This window comes from Tiliqua scincoides, chromosome 9 (assembly GCF_035046505.1).
Source record: "Tiliqua scincoides isolate rTilSci1 chromosome 9, rTilSci1.hap2, whole genome shotgun sequence".
Classification (NCBI taxonomy): Eukaryota; Metazoa; Chordata; class Lepidosauria; order Squamata; family Scincidae; genus Tiliqua; species Tiliqua scincoides.
In genome coordinates this window covers 24741096-24763059 of record NC_089829.1, presented here as the reverse complement: position 1 = coordinate 24763059, position 21964 = coordinate 24741096, and the positions used below count along the sequence as shown (strand labels likewise).

Genomic DNA, 21964 nt, shown 5'->3' with positions numbered 1-21964 from the left:
TCTAATTTTCTATATGCCGGGCTTTTCCAGGATTAAAGATGCAGCCCCTCTTTGCTTGCAGTCAATGAAACCTTTACCATGTCATTCTGCTGGCATAGGTAGATTGGTGCATAGTGAAAACTCTGAGACAGCTTATTTAACAAACCTGCTAATTAACTGTAGATTTATTAGGCCCATATCAGCAATGGAAAAAACAAAACACTCACACCCTACAGGCACCTCTGAGTTCTTGGAGCCCACTATGCAAACCTGGAAGAGGAAACATCAGGTGGAGCTGTCCCGATACAGGGGTTCCAGCAGCAGCAGCATCTCTGATGGAAGTCACAGCTAGGCGGACGTTTCGTAGAAAGCCTTTGCCATTGCATGCCCTACTTTCACAGTCTTTTTCTCTTTGGCATCAGGACCCATATTCTGGCGGGCCAGTCTCACCCAGTACTGCTCCGTCCTGGAGAGGTAGTCTGTGTACTTTTCATTGCCTTGGGGGGGCGGGTGCTCTTCCTCCTCTCCTAGCACACAACCAGGAGACAGAAAGCAAGATGCCAATGTGCAGCCAGACGGAGATGCTCCCCTCCACTATCACGTGTGAACACAGGAAGCTCCTTATACATGGTCAGTCGCCAGAATCACCTGCCTTGACTGGCAGTGGCTGTCCAACGGACTGAACCTGGGACCTTCTGCCCGCAAAGTGCACACTCTGCCACTGTGCTACGACTCCCGCCATGCCAGAGTTCTGAAAGGAACACAACTTTGGCAGGGCTGCACCTTTTCTATGATCCTCTCAGCACCTGCCTTATCAATGGTGCTATGGTTAAAAGTCAAAACAACAAGAATATTCATGCAGGTTTTGCATAATAATGTATCATTTTGCCCAATGTATATCTCAATAGCAGCTATAAAAGTGGGAGAGGCAGCCCCAGAAGTGGGGGATACACATATTTAATTTGCTAAGTCATTCATCTGAAGAAAGGAGTCATTGTCGTCATCCCCCACATTCTGGATGTGGCTTCATATAGACTGGCACCTCCAAACTGTGGACCGCTGCGTCCCCAGATAACCCGTTCATGTGTGGCACAGTAGTAGCAAAGGCTTTTCATTCTGGACTGCAGCCTCCACTTTCACAGCTGATCTTCTCAGAAACTCGCACTGGGTAGGTGCTTTGGCTGCCCGTTGCCCAAGCTGTCTCTGTGCCCCAATTTCCTGGGGGAAAGTGGCTGCCCAACCTGAGTCTTGCGATCATCTGTGAAAAGTGGAGGCTTCGGAATGGAAAGCCTTCACCACTACTACACCCAGACAAGTAATTTGGGACCTCCAGATCTGGCCCGCAGGTCGCAGTTTGGAGCCCCTTGGCATAGACCCTCTTCCCTATTAAATGTTTTCCCAACCATAAACCTTTCCTCCTGGCTGCACTATTTGGCAGGGGACTAGTATAAGCCTAAGCTGAAATATTGACCCTGCACTTAAATTCTAGAGCAGTGTTTCTCAAACTGTGGGTTGGGACCCTCAAACTGTAGGAGAGTTGCAAGTTAATTTAAGGTGGGTCCTCATTCATTTCAATATTTTTAATATATTAGACTTGACGTGACTGCATGTGGGGAAATGTTATAGATCTGTACTTTAAGAGGCTACTATGTATATGCTTTTAACAAAGATAGTAAATGGGACTATTGGGAAAGTGTGGGTAGGACTGCAACCTAAGATTGCTAATAACTTTCCTACTTGATTATGTCTCTTCCAATCACGACATCACTTCTGACACGTTCTCATTCTAAAAAGTGGGCCCCAGCGCTAATAGTTTGAGAACTGCTATTCTAGAGCAATGTTTCTCAACCAGTGGTACTTGTACCACTGGTGGTACTTCAAGTGTTATCTGGTGGTACATATAGGACCCCCAGACCCCCATCTCCTGGCAGCAAGACCAGCAATGCAACACAAGCGTTAGGAGGATAGGAGCATCGGCTCACTGGACAGAGCTCCAACATGCGCTTTTCTTGCACTCAAAAAATCCCTCCTGTCTGCCCTGAGCCTCTTACTAGTGTTTGCTGCATTACATCTGGCCTCCCAGTCAAAAGTAACTGGTGATGACATCATTACCAGTTACTTCCACCAGGTGGACCACGTGAAGTCATACAGTGGGGAACAAACGTTGAGAAATGCTGTTCTAGATTAATTCCCATCTGGGGCCTTGGCTGAATTACTTACCATCTCAGCCTCAAGCTCTTTTGTTTCCACAACTTGGTTTGAATACAACCAATGTAAACATTGGTTTGAAACAAAAGCAAATGACCTATAATGTTCTACACTGTTGACTTTTTTTTTTTCCAAATCGCCACTTTGTTGACTTGGATTTTTATGGCCACTTTATTGACTGTACGTTTGGTTTCCAAATCCACAACCCGAAGACTGCTTCAGACCCGATGTTTGGAGCAAAAAACTACCCTTTTTCTAGGACACCTAAACACCCTGTTTCCACCCAGTTTCTGTGCAAGCATCTTTACCTTCATCTCCACTGTCATCAGAGTCCTCTTCTTCCTCTTCATCCTCCTCCCCTCCTTCAGCACCTTCTGCTTCCTCTTCCTCTTCATCAGACTCAGATTCTTCAAGCCATTCTTGGGTTTCTGCAAAAAAAAAAAAGAAATTCAGAACTAAATATAGTGAAAGCCACATAATCCTGAATTTCTCTTATTATGGGTTAACATCAACACCCTTCTTTTATGCTTGGAATTAGGGGAAATATTTTTCTACAGAAATTGATGCAGCATAGGATTCCCCCATTATCTCTCATTTTAGAAACAAAAACATGGAATCTAGTTCCATCAAATTTTCGTTGTCAAAGCTTTAAATGCTGCCTCCCTCAAAAAATGCTCTGCAGAGTGGAGGAACAATGGCAAAAAGCCCCCGTTTTGGCCATGGTGGTGTGATTCTGGTGCCAGGTATTCAGAAAGGGATAAAAACAACTCACTATAGCTTAGAAGGAACTGGCTGGTGACAAAATAGAAATGGTGGGTGGAGAGAGAGGCAGAATTCATTTCCTGGCCTCCCTGGACTGGCAGGTGGAGTCAGAAGGACCTGCTGTGCAGCCAGAGGAACTGGAGACAATGCTAGCCAGGTGCCATGCTGGTGGGGCACCAAGAACATCTGACCTCTTCAGCTCTGAAAAAGCACACACATAATTAGCTGAGGCTATCGCCTGTGTTGAGACAGTAGGAAAGGCATGGGGGTGCTGGGAAGGGTTTAAGTGAGTGAAATAACTAAGACCTGAGCTTGCCATCTCATGGACTGGGTTGCAGCCACTCAACTCAGAAACATCTGCCAGTTTCCAGCTGAGCTTGCAGAAAGCTTCTCCGCTTGGGATCAGGCATTTCCAATGAAAAACAGATTAAAGCTTCACTAGTGCATTTGCTGACCCTGAACCATTGACTTTGACAGCAGAATCCAAGGGAGCATGAGGGGACTCCATTTGATTCCTGAAAGTTGGTGTACAGAAAATAGTCAGCCCCAATTAAGGCTGAACACAGTTGTTGAGCCCACTGGGGTTAAAGGCAAAGGTCTCGTGTTCTAGCTAAAAACGGGGCCGCACAGCTTAGCATTCCAGTGCATGGGAAAAATGTTTTCTTCAAATTAACCCAGGCCAAATTAGCCTCTATGTGTGCAGTTAATGGGAGCCATACTACTCACTGCCCCAGCAACAGGCTACACTGCATCAGGGGCATCACTATTAGGGTTTGCCTCACTCTGTGCGGGTCGCCAGCATGTCACCCCATGATATCTCCCTCCGTGCCGTGGGTGGAGTATGCCGTGGGTGGAGTATGGACTTGGTGGTGGGTATGTAATGTACCGTTGCTCCGCCTCACTGGTTTTTTGGCTATACCTTTTGATAGACAGATATTTCAAAGTGGTTTTTTTATAGCATTCTCCTGTAAATTATGCCTCAAATGATATATAGCATGATGGTATGATTCTTACAAATCACAATTTTAGCAATTTTGTCACTAGCGATGTCACACACACACCCCCAGGCTGTCACTTTACTAACACCTTATTGGTTCCATGCTGTGTCATAATATCTCATTGGCTCTTTGAACAATCACTGGTTCATTTTGAATTAAGGAAATGTCCTATTTTGTTACATAAGACAGTTGCAGTTTTGTTTTCTGGGTTTTTGGTAGTAACTTTTGATAGAATTGAGATATTTCACTCCAGATCTTTTCATTGCACTCTGCTGTAAATTACGCATCGAATGGTATATAACATGATGGTATTATTCCTAATAACCCGATTTTAGCTATGTTGATCACTAGTGCCCATCACCCCCGATGCCACTGCACTGCCTGAAGGTCTCTTGTCTGGTCACTGGAAATGCTATCCAGGTCCCAAATGGCTTCTGGGATTTCATCAGGCAATGCCCACAAGTTTCTAAGCCTCTCTTTAGACACACAAGGGATAGAAATTCTTTAAAGCAGTGGACCTCAAACTTTTTAGCATTGGGTCCCACTTTTTAGAATGACAATCTGTTGAGATCACAGGAAGTGATGTCATTAACCTGGAAGTGATGTCATGGTTGGATGTGACATCATCAATTTAGGCTTCAAACCTAAGCCGCGATCAGCCAAAGGTCCTGTTGCACAGTGCGCTTGTGCTGTTACTTTGCATAGCTCAGAATTCAAACATTCCAGCTCAGAAGTCAAAGCAGAAGGCAGACCTGGATTCTTCTCCAACCACACATCCCTTCCCTCTTCCCAGTGTCCCGTCCTCCCACTTATTCAGGGCAAAGCACCATGCCTCCCCCCCCCCCCCCACCGGGAGCCCACCCTGCCCAGCAGGTCTGTATCCTGTATTTTCAGCTCTGTATTTTCAATGGCGGCTGAGCTAGGTGCTATGCAACCCACCTGAAATTGGCTTGTGACCCACCTAGTGGGTCCTGACCCACAGTTTGAGAAACACCGCTTTATACACTCTGGGTGTTGTATTATGTACTCAACAACCATATTTTGTGATTTCACAGTGAGATAGCAGAACTATGGAACACATGCATCCCTGGCTAAAGAACTCAAAACAGGTACTTGCAGGAGAGGTCCGATCAGCAGTTTTAACTTACTTGGGTCCATCTCCACAAGGACTTTCCATTCTTCCATCTTGTGCAGGTCAATGGCATAGAGGTCATTGAGAGTGAACTGGCGGTCGCCCACCTCAAACATCCCCCCATAAACATACAGCAGTCCATGTTTCACTGCCAGCATGGCGTTGGAACGTGGGCAAGGCTCCACCTGCTGGCTGGAGGCCTCATCACCTGCTCCGTCCTCTACATCCTCCGACTCCAACTTCAGAAGCTCCACCTCCGGCGATGAGATCACCTGCTTGATGGTCATGATAGTGCCATCTTCAGCCACCACCTCCTTGACGACCTCAATGGGGCCTGGGGGAGGCTGCCCCTCAAGCCCACCATCCTCATCTTGCACAGCTGGTTGGGAATCCTCCACAACATGACCTCGTCTTCGCTTCTTTTTCTCAGATCTTGATTCCTGTGGAAGGAAAGAAAGAAAAAAATTGCTTTACTAGACAAAGACTAAAGCCTGAGAAGGAACTTGGAGGTGAGCCTTGCTGGGGCTGTACACAATTCTTGCAAAATAGTGAGCAACAGTACACCTTCTAACAGGCAAGGATAACAGCCCTGCCTCTTTGCTACTGTTCCTCAATAACTGGTATTCTGTTGACTTGGTGAGTCATTGTGGGAAACAGGATGCTGGTCTACAAGGCCAGTAGGTTTTTTTTTTTAATGTTCTTACCTGGGTGGACATGGCATCCTTGAAGGCTCTCCTATGAAACACCCCTTTCCACACCCTGCAGGCAGAAATGTGGCACCCCGAGGAGAAGCTAGCCCAGGACCCTCATCTGTGACTCGCTACATTTCCTCAAAGAAGGGCTTTTTGACATGGCAACAGGTATCCTGCCAAGTTCTCTGAAGTTGTACACTCCAAAAACAGGTCATTTCTGAACATGTCAAGATATTTTTCAATGCAGGTTAATAGTACTCCGATACTGTACACTAACACAGGGCATGCAATACACCTTTCTCTAGATTTCTAGAATGGAATTGGTTGTCTCCATCATACTAGACCTTGGCAGCCTAGGTGTGCTCTGATCTCTCCAGCAAGGCCACATGGCTGCAATAGAATCACGTGGCATTTGCATAATGCCTCTCGGTGACCCATGCTCTTCACCTGCGCTATCTTGCAGCAAACCTTACAAAAATGCTGCAAGGTCATTCAGGATTCTTATCCCTTATTGCCATGGGGGGGGGGAGTGACAGAGCAGCTGGGACTGACTGAGAATGGCTTGCTCAGTCTCACTCAACAAGAGCAGAAGAAGGCAGACCAAATGCTGTGCAGCTTTCCAAACCTTTAGCTGTCCCGGGAACCAGCGGTTCTTGGCCAGGTCATAGAAATACAGGTCGTTAAGAAAGTCTCCCTCGAGACGCTCCTCCTCTTCCTCATCTTGTACCCCACCAAAGAGGAGGGACCGACTGTTGGGACCCAGAGCCACGGAGAAACCAGACCGAGGAGTTGGCTTCACACCCGAAGGGTTAAGTCGAGCCCATGTCCACCTGTCTTGGGAGACAAATAAAAGAGATGATGTCCAAGGGTGAGTCCCCTCACACACAGCTTAACATTCAAAAGCAATCTGAGCCAAACCACTCCTCTTTGACAAGCCTGACATTCTTACCCTGGGACACATTTCAAGACACACCTGGTGTGCTCCATGCTATGTAAAACAACAATTCTTCAAGAAGTGTGACAACCCTACAGGTTGTCTCCAGCCAGCATCCTGCTTTTGTCAAGGATCCCACAGGTGCTCTGGGAAATCCACAAGAAAGACTGAAAGGTAATAGCCCTGCCTCTACAGTTGCTTCCCAATAACTGGTATTCTGAGGTCGAGTGCCTCTGTACAGAGATGTTCTATCAATTATAGGCAAGTACCTGTTGATTTATCTCTTCTCCATGTGTGCATCTAAGTCTTCATAAGAAGGCTGAAGACCTCTGCTGGAGCAGAAAATAACAGTCCAGTGAATTCTGGACACAGCAGCCAGTGGTAAACTCCCTCTGAATATGGAGGTCCCATACACCAATAAGCCTCGCCTCCTTGTCTAATCTCCTTTTAAAGCCATCAAAACTAGTGACCACCGCTGCATCTTGTGGCAGCAAATCCCTTCATGTTGCTATGTGTTGTATAAGAACAAAATAACTAGAACACCTATGCCTCTGGTTATTACAAGGTACACACAAAAAAGAACCATTATAAATGCTTAACATCCACTCTTTTGTTGCAATTAAAAAGCAAACACACTTGAACAGATTCAATGATGGGCCTTTAATCCTCACGGTGAAGTCTGCCTCCACCCCTTCTGTCCTCCCTCGCACGCTGCAACCTGAAAGAGCCCCCTTGCCAGCCACCCACCAGCCTTCCTCGCCTCCTCTGCCAACCTCACTAAGCCCTATCAGCAGAAATGCACCTGCAGAGCAACAACCCCACACATCCCTAGAAGAAAGCAGAGGCAAACACACAAATAGGAAAAATCTCTGCAGAGCAACATGTGGGCACAACTTCCACACACTGGGCAGGATTCTCTACAGACTTAGTTTTCAAAAAAATCACATCTTTTTCTCAAAAAATGCTCACAATGCGATCTTTTTGTTGAAAAGAAGCACCTAAGTATTTGTAAAATGAATAGATTCCCCTCTTCCTTCCCAATTTCAGCAGTGGCAGAGGCAGGCAGTGGCCACCCCCTGGGCTGACTACCTTAGACAGCCTCACAGATAAGCCGACCTCTCTGCGCATACACACTGCTGCCCAATTAGAAAAACAGAGGGTCCTCCACCAATTTCTGCAACTGACTCTACCTTCTTTCAAAGCGGCTTCTCCATCATTAACCTAGATGTTCTTCATGGAGACAAGAAGGTGTGCCACTATGACAGTGGTTCCCCAACTATACAGTACTGGGACCCACTTTCTAAAATGACACTGTATCGTGACCCACCTAGAGTAAAAAAAATGTTTCACCTTACCAGCTGCTTAAGCCTCAATTTTTATCCTGTTTTAGTATGGTGGAGAGGACTACCTTCTGGTTTCACTTCCCATAGGGCTCAATGCATTTTCCTTGTCAGCTCTCAGCTTGTCAGTTTCATGACTCACCAACAATCAGGTTGCAACCCACTGCACTATGGCATTCCCTTCTCCCCATGGAAGGGAGCGCAATTCAGTTCCAGTGGCCTATTTAGAGCTCCCAAATGGCATCAACCCTTCCACTTACCTGTGCCTTCAGACTTCAGCACAAACATGTCAGTATGAAGAGTGCCCTTGTCAACGTCCTTTTTAATATGCTGGGGAAAAAATAAATATTGGGTTAATAAAAAACAACAAAAGGCTTTCCCTCCCAAGCTTGGAACAGAATTATTAATTACTGACCAGGACAGGTGAGTTCTGTACATCCAAAGAACTCTGCAAACCAAGGCACGTTTGCAGGTCAAACCACAACACCACCCTGCCATGTCCCTAGCACTTTTGGGGCTCAAATGCAGAGTCACCTTTACAGCAGCCCTGAAAGGTAGGCAAGAATTGTTATTCCCCCACTGCTGGGGGAAGGGCTGAGGGTAGGAGATAATGGTTTGCTTATGGCAGTGGTTCCCAAACTGTGAGCCTTGTCTCCCTGGGGAGCCACAGAAACCATCCAGGGGATCCGTGGAATCCTCAGGAAAAACCTGCTATCCTGTACAATGTGTAGGATTGTAGCTGTAATGGGAAGCCGTGACCAACGGCCCAAGAGGTCAAGCGAGCCACCAGATGAAAAAGTTTGGGAACCTCTGGCTTATGGTCACCTAGCAAGTGGCTAGATTTAACTTTAGGACTTTCAGAGTTGTAGTTCTTTACCTGAAGTTGCTACACCACTTTCCAAGTACATGTCCAACACAACACCTGTGTGACCTGAACTACCACTATGGAGAAATGTATGGAGAAATGAAGCGTTCCATCCCTAACACATTGCTTTACAAACTCAAAAAGTGGTCTGCCAAATCGCCCACAAAATTCCATATTTGAAAACATCCAGCACAATCTCAGGCCAGATCAACAACTATTCCTTCCATGTTATCTTCTTGCAAGAACAGATGCTCTCAGCATAGCCACACCCTGCAAATACATTATGGCACACACACACCCCCAAATGAGGGCAGGTCACACTGCAAAGTCCACTGACAGTGAACCACTAAGGTAGAGAGGAGGAAAGAGGCAGTCTATGCCTTTTCCTCCTCCATGACCAGAAGACCTACAGGGGTCAAACCAATGATTGTTATCTCTGTGTCACATCATCCCTGATGCAAACACATGGTACATGATAAAACTGTCACACTTCATGGATTGGAGGCTGGAGGGGAGGGAGAAAAGAATCAATGTCTTAGGTAGGGGAAGATGACTTTTCTGCCTTCAAAAGGGTGAACACACACTCTTTGAAATCGAAGCAGAAATGAACTGGAACGAGTAACACAAACCAAGCTCAGAGATAGAAAGGAAAAAGATGAAACCCTCTTTCACGAAACACTGGACAGCAATGCTCGCTGCCTCTATGCCCACAGGATCAAGGGAAAGCATTGTTAGAACATTCTAGCTCTTTGCTATTATGCAACAGACACGTTTATTTCTTCTCTGCAGGCAGGCAGCTTAGCCAAAGTCAATACTGTAACATAAAAATGTTAGAACCAATGGAGGCAAGCAAGCAGAGCATAGGGTCCAACTGCGAGATCTCAAATCTGTGTTCAGTAAGGACGCTTACTGTATGACCCCAGGCAAGCCAGCCTCTCTTGGACTCAACTACCTCCCAATGCTGTCATGAGGCTAGATTAAATGTGGCCTGCACTTAGTCCTTCGGACAGTGCAGGGAAGTGCACAGCGGTAGATCTCTCTCTACTGTCTCGTTATCTACTAAAAAATGGTGTTGCAGATACCTTAATTTCACAACCTTGACTAACAAAGCAAAAGAGAGGACGGCAGGGATGAGCAGCAAGCTAAAAAAATTTTTTTTTGCTCCCTTTGGCTGTTCAGATGAATTAGCTGCTAATGAGATCTGCTTCCCAGCATGAGAAGAGAGAGACAATTCTATCCCTGGCTGTGGCTTCCTCAGCCCTCCAGAACCAACTCATGCTTAGGATGAGAAGCCGAGAAGCAAAATCTTCCCTTACGAAGCCACAACACACCCAGGTGTTTGGTCTGGTGGACAAAATGTCAAGTATGTTGGAAATGTTGGGAAGCTCTGTGGATCATGGTTATGATTTTAAAAACTTCAATAAAAACAAGCTCCACGCACAGCCTTGGACAGTGACCTCCCTACCCCCATATGGGAAATCTCAGCCACAGAGGGAAGATTTGTGCTGAAAGAGGCTGGAGGGATCTTTGATACATACATAGGAAATCTGTCTGGGTCTGCTTTCTTCTGCCTGAAGTGGCTTGCCTTGCTAACCTTTTAACTGAAAATGCCTGGGACTGTATCTAGAAAAGCATAAACACAGGGTGCAGGGCTTTCCCACTGAACTATAGCCCCACCCCAGAATCTGCTGCAATTGTGGATCCATTAGGCAGCTTCTAGGCATAGCAGCAGCTCTCCAACACAGAGGGAAACCTTTTCCAACCCTGCAATCAGAAATCCTTAACGTAGAGATACCGGGTATGGAGCCTGGAACCTTCTGAATGCAAAGCAGCAGCACTGCCTCTGAGCTATGGCTCCTTCCTTGGTTTTTCATGCAAGTGATCAAAGTTCTACCTGTGATATGCTTAGGGAAAGTGATCTACCATTCACACTCGCTCTTAGCCAGTACAAGACATTCTTTCATTTTTATGGTGTCATTCTTGTATGTAGTGCTAGACACAGAGTGAAAAAAAGACAGAATGGGGACCACAGCCCAGGTATCAAAGGCTTCCCAGAAAAGGTGGGTTCTCAGAAGAGATTTGAAGGCTGTGAGTGAAGAACATCGCACAAGTTACCAGGGAGATGGTGGCAGGCATCCGGAGTGGCAAGGAGAATGGAGGGAGCAAGAGAGCTTCACATAGTTGTGCCACCCAGAGGAAAGGTCATGGACAGGCATCTCATTAGAGCTGAGAGAAAAGGGCAGGTAAGGCCACAAAGGATTCTGAAGGTAAGGTCAAGGAGCTGGTGCTGGATCTGGAAGCAGAAAGGAAGCGAGCGCTGGGATTTAAGGAAGCACATGGCATGATGCTATGTGCTGTGAGCAAGATGACTTTAGCAGCAGGGTGGGGTGGACGTCAGGGGCCAAGGTGAGTCAATAGAAAACCAGCCTGGAGAAGGCTGTAGTAGTCAAGCCCAGAGACAACCAGTGTGTGAACTTGGAATTTTGCCCAAGAGGACAGTAACTGAAAATCAACCATTCCGCACAAGAAAGCCCCACTCACCTGCTTGGAGTAGCCACCATAAACAATAACATGGCCTTCAGGAGTGGCAGTCAGCTGGCAACCAGACCTCGGGACTGGGGCGATCCCAGACGGAGACAGCTTCGTCCAGGTAAACGTGTCCAGGTTGAAGGCATGAACGTCATTGTGGTAGATGTAATCACTGGTTAGGTCAAAAGCAGCAGGAAGGGACAATGTCAAGGAGGTGGGGAATGGATAGGCTGGTGCTGTCGATACACAAAGATTGATCCCAGAAGAGCTGCGAAATTGCTCTGACAATGAAATTATCCAAAATGGCAGGATGGATTCTGGGCCATTATAAGCCATCACATGTTGTGTTCTTACTTATCAATCCTTGTTGCCCTTGGCAGCCACACTTGCCAGGAAACTGGACACCCTGGGCAAAGCCCTGGTGTGCTCAGCATTGCCCTGAAGCAACACAGAAGAGTCACTGCTATTAGCATGTCCAGGAGGGTCCCATTTTCAATTCCGTCTGTCACTTAAAAATAAAAAGGGAGCCCCACTCCAGCCTCCAATCCTTCCAGAATATGATCAAGTTCATCAACACCTTGCCAGATCAGACCAAAGATGCATTTAGATCAGCTTTCTGCTTCCCGGAGATGTCACCCAAAAAGCCAACAACCAAGGCATGATGGCAACTGTCCTATCCTGCTTCCCCCCACCCCAGCAACTGATATTAAAGGGTAGGCTGCCTTTAAACATGGAGGTTCCAGATATCCACATGACTCATATCCACTGATAAATTCTTGGAGGAGGACGAATCTAAGCCCTTCTAAAGCTAAGGCCTGGACATAATATCTTGTGGCCATGAATTAATCACACATTGTGCCAAGCAGCTTCTCTTGCCTATCCTGAATCTCCCGCTGGTCAGTTCTACCAGCTAAGTGTCTGGTTTGAATATTAGGAGAAAGGAAGAAGAGGAAAAAAAACCTCTCTGCCTGTCCATTTTCTCCATACCAGGCACATATTTTATAAGTCCCTTGACTGCCGGATTGGAATCAGTTCTGCCAGCAGACAGCAGGAACACCTCTCCTCTCTGCATGCTCTCACCATCACAACTGGGGACACACTGGCACTGGCAAGAACAGCAGCATGAGACAGAGTGAAGGCGACAGGCTGTAGTCTGCCAGAGCCCCAGTCAAACTTTTCCAAACTCACAGCTGACCAACCTGGTGCTTTCATGGAACCCTCCAAAGATAATCAGCTGCCGCTTGCACACCACCATCCGATGCCCACTGCGACCGGAAGGACCCCCAGAGGCCCTGAAAGACAGAAGAACAGATGAGATAAGACCTCCTATCCAGACACGAACCAATCCCTGTTCTCTTCCAATTAGGGATTAGCTGTACTGACTACAGTTTGTACTTGAACCCCTTCTGTCTGCCTGGCCCCTCTTTTCTATGGACCACACTGTCTTCTCAGCAGGCAAACAGCTCCCCCCCCCACAAAACTTCCTCCCCCTCCCCCTTGTCAGGTCCATTTATTTATCTGAAACAAATGCAATCTCGCCCCCTCCTTGGGCACAGCTCCAACATCTGTGCCAACGAGAAAATCTGCAGGGGAGGGAGGTTGCCTGCCTTTGTTTTAATGCTATCCTGACATTGTGTGAAGCGTCAGCTCTCCAGTGCTCCCTCCTTCTGGCATTCTGATTGCAGGGAGAAAGGGGGAAGGGAGAAAGGGCCAAGCAGATCCCAGGCACAAGTGGAGGCTCCACAACTCAATGGCAGAGTGTGTGCTTTGCTTTGCACCCAGAAGGACCAGACCTGAAGCTCTGGAGACTTCAGTTAAAAGCAACACAAGAAGTGGTCTCTGAAGGAATCAGACCATGAAACGCAGGCTGGCAGTGGCTTTCCAGGATTTCGGGAAGGAGAGTGTCTTTCCCAGCCCTGACGGGGGATACAGCCAGGGACTGAATCTGGGACATTTTGCAGGCAAAACAGGGTGGCTCCAGCACTGAGCATCAGCACTTCCTAGCCCTGGTGATTGTGAAAGACTTTTGCTGGAGGGCTGCTGTCAGCCAGAGCATGCAACATTGGGGTACACAGACCAAAGGCCTTACTCACTAGGAGGCAGCTTCATGTGTTCAAAGAAACAGGATGTGTGTGCATGGGTCATTTTCACACATTAACTACAAGAAGGATAGTGTTGTGCTTTCACAAGACCAGGCAGGAATATACAGATGGCATATGCGGGGGTTCCATTCCTGGAACCCGAACAGATGCCAAAACCAACAGAGAATGAAATCCATAGGTCAAGGCACCCAAGGGACCCACATGTGGCCTCAGCCACTCTTTCTGCCAGGCCTGTGCAGAAAGGCTCCCAGATGCAACTGGAGCAAGGGTCTTCAGCTGTGGGTTTGGGACCCATAGTGGGTCGAATCCACTGGTCCCAAAACTATGGATAAAGAGGACCCACCTGTACACATTTTGTTGCTATCACTTCCAAAACTCCTTCTAGCCTAACTGTGTGTTGAAGCTGAAATCGATAAGGTTAAGACCCACCAATTTTGCTCCCACTTCTACCCACTTTGTTGCGTATGCATCACACAATTGACTCACTTACTTGATTTGCTCCCAGGTCTTTGTGGCCAAATGCAAGACCCAGAGATCCTTGTAGTGGTAAAAGTGCTCCCCATCTGGTGAAGCAAATTCCCCGCCAAACAGCCAAAGCTGCCCACCACCCTGAGATACCACCACGGCCTAGAAGAGATAGAGAGAGAGAGAGAGAGAGAGAGAGAGTTAGCTCATCTTCTATATTTTCTTACAGATGAAATGTGTTACAGTCTCTCTTAGTCATCTTTACACATAGCCCTGTGAGCTGGACCATGTTTATTCCCATTTTACATGCCAAAGGACTGAGGCCACAATCTCACTCACTCACTCACTCACTCACTCACTCACTCACTCACTCACTGAGAGAGAGAGAGAGAGAGAGAGAGAGAGAGAGAGAGAAAGAGAGAGAGAGAGAGAGAGAGCGCTGCAACTGAACAAGTTGGCCAAATATCAGCCTATACCAATTCTGAGCCTAACAACCTATCCATTGCTTGCATTGCCAATTATCTTCCCAACAAAGGCTCCTGTGACTTCTTTAACAGTTGGAAGAGGGAGAGCAATAGGTTGTGGGGGTCCTGAGGCAGCATGACTGAGATGAGAAGAAGATGGTTCATGACAACTGCAAGCGAACTGAACTGCCGTTCCAGTTCAAAATGTCAGCGAGATTATCTGGGCCTCGACTCCCACCCAAACATGGACAAAGAGAGGTCTTATCAAACCAGATACTGTAGGGAAGATACTTGGGGAGAGAGGAGGAAAATGCTCCCCCCAAAGGGAGATGATGGGTCTGAGTTGCCCTGACCCCCAACTCAGTACCTTAGCTTAACATCAAGGAATGGAGAACGTCTCTTGGAAATCCAGAAGTGGCTGTAAATGGAGGGGGGGATTGTGACCCACAACTGGATTACACTCCACCCTAAGGTGGGTCACACCAAAAGTTTTTTTTTTCTTTTTTGCCAATTTACTGGATGTGTGTTAAAGGGAAGAGGAAAAAGGAGGGCAAAGGGGGTGGGTGGGAATACAGAGAAAGCAAAGAAAAAGAACAGAGCAGGGTGGAGAAAGAAGATGGGTTCCATGTTGCAGGCTGGGGCTAAAACCCGGTCTCAGAACTGCAGTGGTTGGAGACTTTGAACCAGCTTGGAAAATGATGATTTGTTAAGTGCCACCTGCTGGACACTGCCATTTACAACAGGCAGAATGCATAAGAACACCACCACCACCACCGCCACCCCGCCCTCTCCCAAATTCCCAGGCATCAGTAGCATATTTTTAAAACTTTTGTATTTAGAATACAACAAAAACAAAGGGGAATACACACACACACACACACACACACACACACACACACCATGGGCCCTCGGTATCCATGAGGGATCCATGCCAGAACCCTCCACATATACCAATATCCATGGATAATTAAATCCACTGGGGGAGGCTCACATGGCACCAGAATAACTTTCCTGTGGTTCGTGCCTGGCCCTCCAGAGGTCACATGTGGCCTTCCAGCCTCCTCAGAAGCTTCCCAGGCACAACCAGAAACCACTTCTGGCTCATGCCAGCAACTTCCGGTCACGTCTGGGAGGTGTTCTGTGGTGCAGGGAGACTATGCATAGCTTCTCTGCACATCAGAACAGCTCCAGGCGTGATCAGAAGTCACCAGTGCGAACCGGAAGGTACTTCTCGCTGCATCCAGGAGGCCCTCTAAGGCCCTCTGCAGTGTGGGCTCAGCATCTACAGATAGTCAAATCCATGGATTCCAAGCCCATAGATGAGAAGAGCACACTGAACACACCAGGGAGATTTATCAGATATTATTGCATAACAGTTGTGCTTAATAGTGCCAGGCTGACAGGGACCCTGTCTTGCACTGGTCCTTCCAAAGCAAACGGATGGAGCACTGGGCTCTGCTGTTGGTGCTGAGGGTTCAGGGGTTGGCCCTCTGATGCATGCGAGCCCACAGTCGGTGCTGTACCCGGCCAACTTTTGACATCACCCTGGTGATGGGGTAATGTCCAGTTTCACGAATGGAATATTTTCAAACAGCATGCACGAGGCTTATCCAAGCATTTCCTTCCAAAAAGCATGACAGTTGCTTGGGAACTGATGGAACTCCCTATTCACCGCAGCACGGAAGGGTTGCCCTACTGCACAGAAAACACCTGACCAGCAATGGCTCCTTTCAACAGGCAGATTTCTCCAACCACATGTTCAGATTGGGAGGTTTACAAGCAGAGGCTGGACAGCTACCTGTCAAGGATACTGTAGTTGCCTGCGCTGAGCAGAGGGTTGGACTAGATAACCTCCATGGTCCCTCCCAATGCCTAGGTCCTATCATTCTGATTTACCACTCTTGTCCATAGAGCAGAGTGCAACCTTCCCAGGAAGGACTATTTCCAACCCAGCTGCTATGATCAGAAATCAAACTCTTTCTTTGTGCCATAAGGTCCCTCAGTGCTTCACCACAAAGCATCAGACGAGAAAGTCTGGGGGCTGGCAGAACACCTCACCTGGCTTCACTATTTTAGCTTTTTCTGAAGATCCTCAAACCCAGACTCTCTTTGCTGTTGCACAAGTCCGCTATAAGTGGAAGAAAGAGTCCCAGGCCCCACAGCCCCTCAAATACCACAGGAAAAACTGCACATCCCTGGGATTGTCTCGCACTCTTTACAGTGATATTTTTATTTCTATGTCTCCTGAAAAATCAAAAAAATAACAAAGCAGGGCAAATGGTTCTTCTGAGACATCATCTTGCTGGTTGTCAGGGCAAGAGGATCTCGACTCCAGCAGAGCCACTGTCCACCTCCACCTTCCCGAGTTACCCAAGAGGGATGAGGGTCTTACCTGGTGAGCGCAGCGCCGGGGTGGAGGGCTCGGGATGTCAATCTTAGACCAGCTGTTCTTTCGAATGTTGTAAACAAACAGTTCATTGTACATGAATGTCTACCGGAAGACGTGAGAGAGAGAGAGAGAGAGAGAGAGAAGTGGGTGACAGTTTATACTCAACAGGTGCATTTTATTAATTCACTTAAAGCTCACCCCTGGATTTGGGAGGGGCAATAATTTCAAAGCATCACAATCCCCCTCCCCACCAGTTCTACATTTCTGACCACATCCAGCAGCCGAAAGGCAAGCTGGGCCCTACAACACCTAACACAGTACTCATCCGTTTAAGACGAGCAAAACAAAATCCCCATTTATCAAATCATGGATAGTTTTAGGGGGTGGGGGGAAAGCCTTGTGATCACTTTTCCACCTCAAAATAGAATATTAGCATCAAGGGCCTGCCTCAGAAGACGGTGATAGCCCAGAGTGGGGCAACTGGATGAAAATTCAGCATCTGAAGTAGCCCTGCACAATCAGCAGCCTGTGCATTCCCTCCATGCACATACCCTGGTCCTTCCCCTGCTTCCAGGTTAGTCTGGCCAATCACATCAGTGCATCCAAGTCCGGATATGTGCACAGCAAGAGTGCTCAGGCCACTAACTGCATGGGGTCAGTTTGGGCACAGCAGTTTTGTCTGAATCTCCCTCCCCAGCAAACTAACATGGAAAGGAGGAAACTAGCACTATTCTCTCCTCCACACTTCCTCTTACACTCCGCCCCCCTCTAATTTTACATCCCAGGAGTGGAAGGAGAAGGAGAAAGCAGCAGCAGAGGTGAGTGGAGGCACCCCCTGCCAATCTGCTGCTTGATGTAACTGCTTCAGTTGGCCCCATAGACGAGCTGACCTTGTCCCTGGAGTCATCTTTTCTCTACAAAAGATGGGGTCTCTAAACCCCAGCCCGGGGGCCAAATCCGGCCCTCCGGAGGATTTTATCTGATCCCTCAGGTTCTTCAGCTTCTCAGAGCTAAAGATAATTCAAAAGATGCACTTCTGGGTATATACCGCATTCAGCACCTCTAATGGCTGAATGAGATACAGACTGATGCTGAGAGACCTGGAATATAAATATTATGTTAATTCAATGTATAACGGAGCAGAAACTGAGAAAAAAAAGTTTGAGATTTGTGTCATAGGTTGCTTGATGCCTTTTCAAAATCCACCTCCCCCTCTTCTTGTGCAAGTCAATTTTCCCCTCTGCTCCCCCCCTCCTACTACCCCCACCCACTTACTGTATTCAACCATCAGTTCTCCATGTATTTATTATTTATTTTCCAGCCCTCAACACTGTCAGACATACAGTGCAGCCCTTGCACCAAAAAGTTTGGAGTCCTGTGCTCTAAATGAAAAAGCCTCACATGCTTTAACCCTTCGTCACAGGAAAGCTGCTCCAGCTTCTAGAACACCTTCATGGGCTCTCATCTGTCCTTCCTCCAGCTCCTGGCAATCCTTCCGATGCTGAAGCACACAGCGCTCCAAAGCAACCACACTAGAGATTTGTATCATTTTCAGTTCCTTTTCAAATCAGCCCTAACTTGGAATTGACTTTTCTTCAAGGAAAAGAATAAAGCAAGAGAGACGGGTGTGATTTGCACCTTTCTGACTTGCAACCACAATCTGTCTGTTCTAAATATTTATTTATTCATAAGGGAAGGGCCCTTGCTCAATGGTAGAGTCCGTTTTGCATGCAGAGTCCCAGATGCAATTCCTGGTAGCATCTCCAGGTGGGTCAGAGAAAGGCCCACCTCTGCCTGAATGCCTGGAGAACTGCCAGTCGGTGTTCACCAAATTAATCAGATGGACCAAAGGTCTGACTTGGTTGCCTCTTCTTGCAAAACCCGTAGCCAGGATCTGCTCATTTGGTCCAAAAGTGAAACAAGGTACAGTACTTTTGAATGGGAGGAGGAGGAGCTTTCTGTGCACACAGAAAAGTATGAGAAGCTAAGAGATGAAAATAGACCGTCTGAATCCAGCCTTCAGACATTATGAGCTCCTGAAATATTGATCATGGCCAGGCAATCACTCTGACCCAGTTAATGCAGCCCGACACAGCTGCTGACAGCTGGGACATTACAGCCAGAGGTACAGCAGGCCATTCATTCATTCACCCATCCATTCTGGGATTAACGCACATTCTTTATAGCCTCATCTTCATCATTTAAAAAAAGAGTCAATGTGAAATCGCTGGAATGTAGAAATTGAGGTAGAGTTTGTTAATAGGGGGGAAAATGGGTTCAGGAAAGGGAGGGGAGGATAAGACAAAAGTATATACTTTACTTTTTGGCCATTGAAATATTCACCTCCAAAGAGAATCAGCTCATCTTTCTCGGGATGTGTGGACAGAGACGCGTTGAGCCTGAGACACAAAGGGGGACAGACCTCAGGTGGGGCAATCTGAGAGATGGTCCATGCGCACAACATGTTAAAGCAACCTAAGGATTCAAACTGGTCTTTGGAAACCATCATTTCCAGGCTTTGACAAAGGAACACCCTTTTAAAAATTTGCATTCAAATTGGGAGTGGGTGTGTGTCTTACTTTAATTGTCAAAGGAGCATGCAGGAGAGAGGGGCTGAACTCCTCCCCCTCTCCCCCCACTAGGCAAGACTGCTCCTCAGTTGTCCCTTCAACCACCAGATAAAAGCTCTTGGAGCACTGGACTGGAGGGAGGCAAGGTTCAAGCATGAAGTGGGTACGGGAAGAGGGTGGCAAGCACTTCCTGTCCTGAGCACCAGACAGGAAGGGGGAGGACTTGGGACCCACCTTCCCATACCCACCTGCCCACTTCAGGGCCAGTTTTAAGTCAACTGGACAAATTGCTTCCAATTGCTCAGATGAAGACCGGTGATCAAAGCTTACTAGGTGACCATGGGCAAGCCAGTCTTTCGTAGCCTCACCTACCTAAGAGGGTTGTTGTGAGAATAATGGGGGAAGGACGGACAAGCCACCCTGAGCAGTGTGGAGTAAGGATGGTATAAAGATGCAACAAATAAACAAGAATAACTCCTTATGTTACTATGTAAAATTCTTCTATACGCTGATGGCATTATTACAGCAATAACAGGGGACGTTTCTTGGTATGGTATTGGTCAAAACAAAAACAAGAGTGAAAATATCAACAGAACAAATCTATTTTTAAAAACAGCCTAAATGAATGACAAACACCAGAGCAAACATACAGGTGGCAATTAGCACCAGAGTTTAGTCAAGTGATAATAAAGAAGCTAATTTAAAAACTGTTACCTTATGGTCACTAGATGGCATCGAAAGCAAAATTATAATTCAACTCAGGTCTTTAACAGACTGATGGGAGTAAGACCGCCCCCTCCCCTATGCTTGGCAGGTTATTTGGGGTCAGCACTCATATTTGTAGGATAATAAACTCTCTGGCCAGACTCTTACCTGGGGGAGGGAGGGGGACAGCTGCTTTCAATCACCTGGGTCTTTTTCGCATCCAGAGTCTGAAATTCAGCAATGAGAGCTTCAAGATCCTCCTGGAAAGAAAGGACCAGCATACAGACTCAGTGCCCACAGCTACAGGAAAAGAAGGCAGTCAAAAACGTGAATGTTCTGAACATGCAGATTATGGAAAGGACTGTACCACTTCCAGTTGCCAACTTTGAACACACCCCCTTGCAAACATTCCCAAGGCAAGGAAACAAAAACTCACACACCTATGCAATGTTCTAGCCTAGTTCAGACCACTCCCCAATTTGTCTGTTTTTTTACTGGCAGGGAGTTTTTCCATGCAGAGGAGAATTCATGGATGTGACACTCCCCAATTGCAGTTTTAAGTGCTGTGCTGCCTTCTACCAACACAGTCCTCTACTATCTCATTATCCTGCATGTGCAGACCACACCTAAGTGGACAAACAATCCTCTGAAGAAGTTTTTTTTTTTTAAGACCAGATTGTATGATCACAACACGTTGCCTTTTCCCCCTCCCCTGAATGTGATTCAGGGCCCAATCCTATTCAACTTTCCAGCACTGACGCAGCTGTGCCAATGGAACATGCAATTCATCCTACGGTGGGAAGGCAGTCATGGATGCCTTCTCAAGGTAAGGGAATGTTTGTTCCCTTACTTTGGGGCTGCATTGTGGCTGCATTGGTGCTGGAAAGTTGGATAGGACTGGGTCCTCAGATGCTTATTCTAACTCCTTCACACTCTCAGGGGCTGCCACAGCCCTCCCAAACCACCCTCTATAGAATTGCCAACCATCCTTTTCTGCAAAGGTGGTTGACAATTCTCTAGCGCCTTTAGTGGCTGAACAATGTACCAAAATCCAGCAAGGGAGGCTTTCCCTCAATTGCTGCACCTCCAGGCCAGGAAAAAGCTGCATCTGTTGACTTTCTGCTTGTTACACCGCTGTTGATAGCACAGGAGCTACATCACATGGCAACCCATCTGCCTTACCTCTTCTTTTTTACTCCTTTTGGAGACTTTTTTCTCCATCTTTGCAGCTGTTTTCTCAGCCCCCTTCACCTTCTTCTCCTTTTTGCTTTTCTTGCCCATTTTTCCTGACCCGGCGAAGAAGAGACACACACAGTCCGGGGTGCAACAGCTGCAGAAGGGCCCTCTTCAGAGCCAGGACCTGCATGCAAAAACTCACATGTCAATTGCACACTTTCCCTTTCCCAGGACTCCAAATAAAGGTCATTTCCTGCCAGGGAAGGGAAAAGAGAGAAAGGAGCAGAGGCTCAGCCCCAAGACTGTTGCCATCTGCTGGGAGGGATGTCTCCTTTCAGTGCATGAAAGACCACAAGTGCGTGGCACATGAAACCAACCAATGTGTTGTAGCAGCACAAGCACTTCCCTTCTTTAACTTCGTCATTGATCTTGGAAGGCATGGATATGTATTCCAGAGGAGTAGCTATGTCTGTCTGTTGAAGGAAAAATCAATAGCAAAGAGTCTTACGGCACCTAAAAGTTGCCCTTTTATAAGATGGTTGCTGCTGCTCTGTTTTATCATAGTAGCATTTTATTGTTTTAAGACTGGCTTTTTGTTGTATGGGCTTTAGCTTATTGTGCAGTTTGTTTTTAATTATGATTTTCTGTGCTTTG

The 21964-nt window shown here is 47.0% G+C and overlaps 1 protein-coding gene across 1 annotated transcript; it reads right to left on the bottom strand.

Annotated features, from left to right (window-relative positions):
* Positions 1-132: 132 nt before the first annotated feature.
* Positions 133-21528, bottom strand: KLHDC4 (kelch domain containing 4). Its single transcript, XM_066637285.1, has 12 exons — positions 21317-21528; positions 20303-20394; positions 19180-19258; positions 16863-16961; positions 14032-14168; positions 12639-12731; positions 11452-11611; positions 8306-8375; positions 6397-6605; positions 5096-5519; positions 2496-2615; positions 133-506 (listed from the first exon to the last, which is right to left on the bottom strand). The coding sequence occupies exons 1-12, from the start codon at positions 21413-21415 to the stop codon at positions 328-330; spliced, it is 1761 nt and encodes a 586-aa protein (XP_066493382.1). The 5' UTR covers positions 21416-21528; the 3' UTR covers positions 133-327.
* Between the last annotated feature and the right edge of the window lie 436 nt (positions 21529-21964).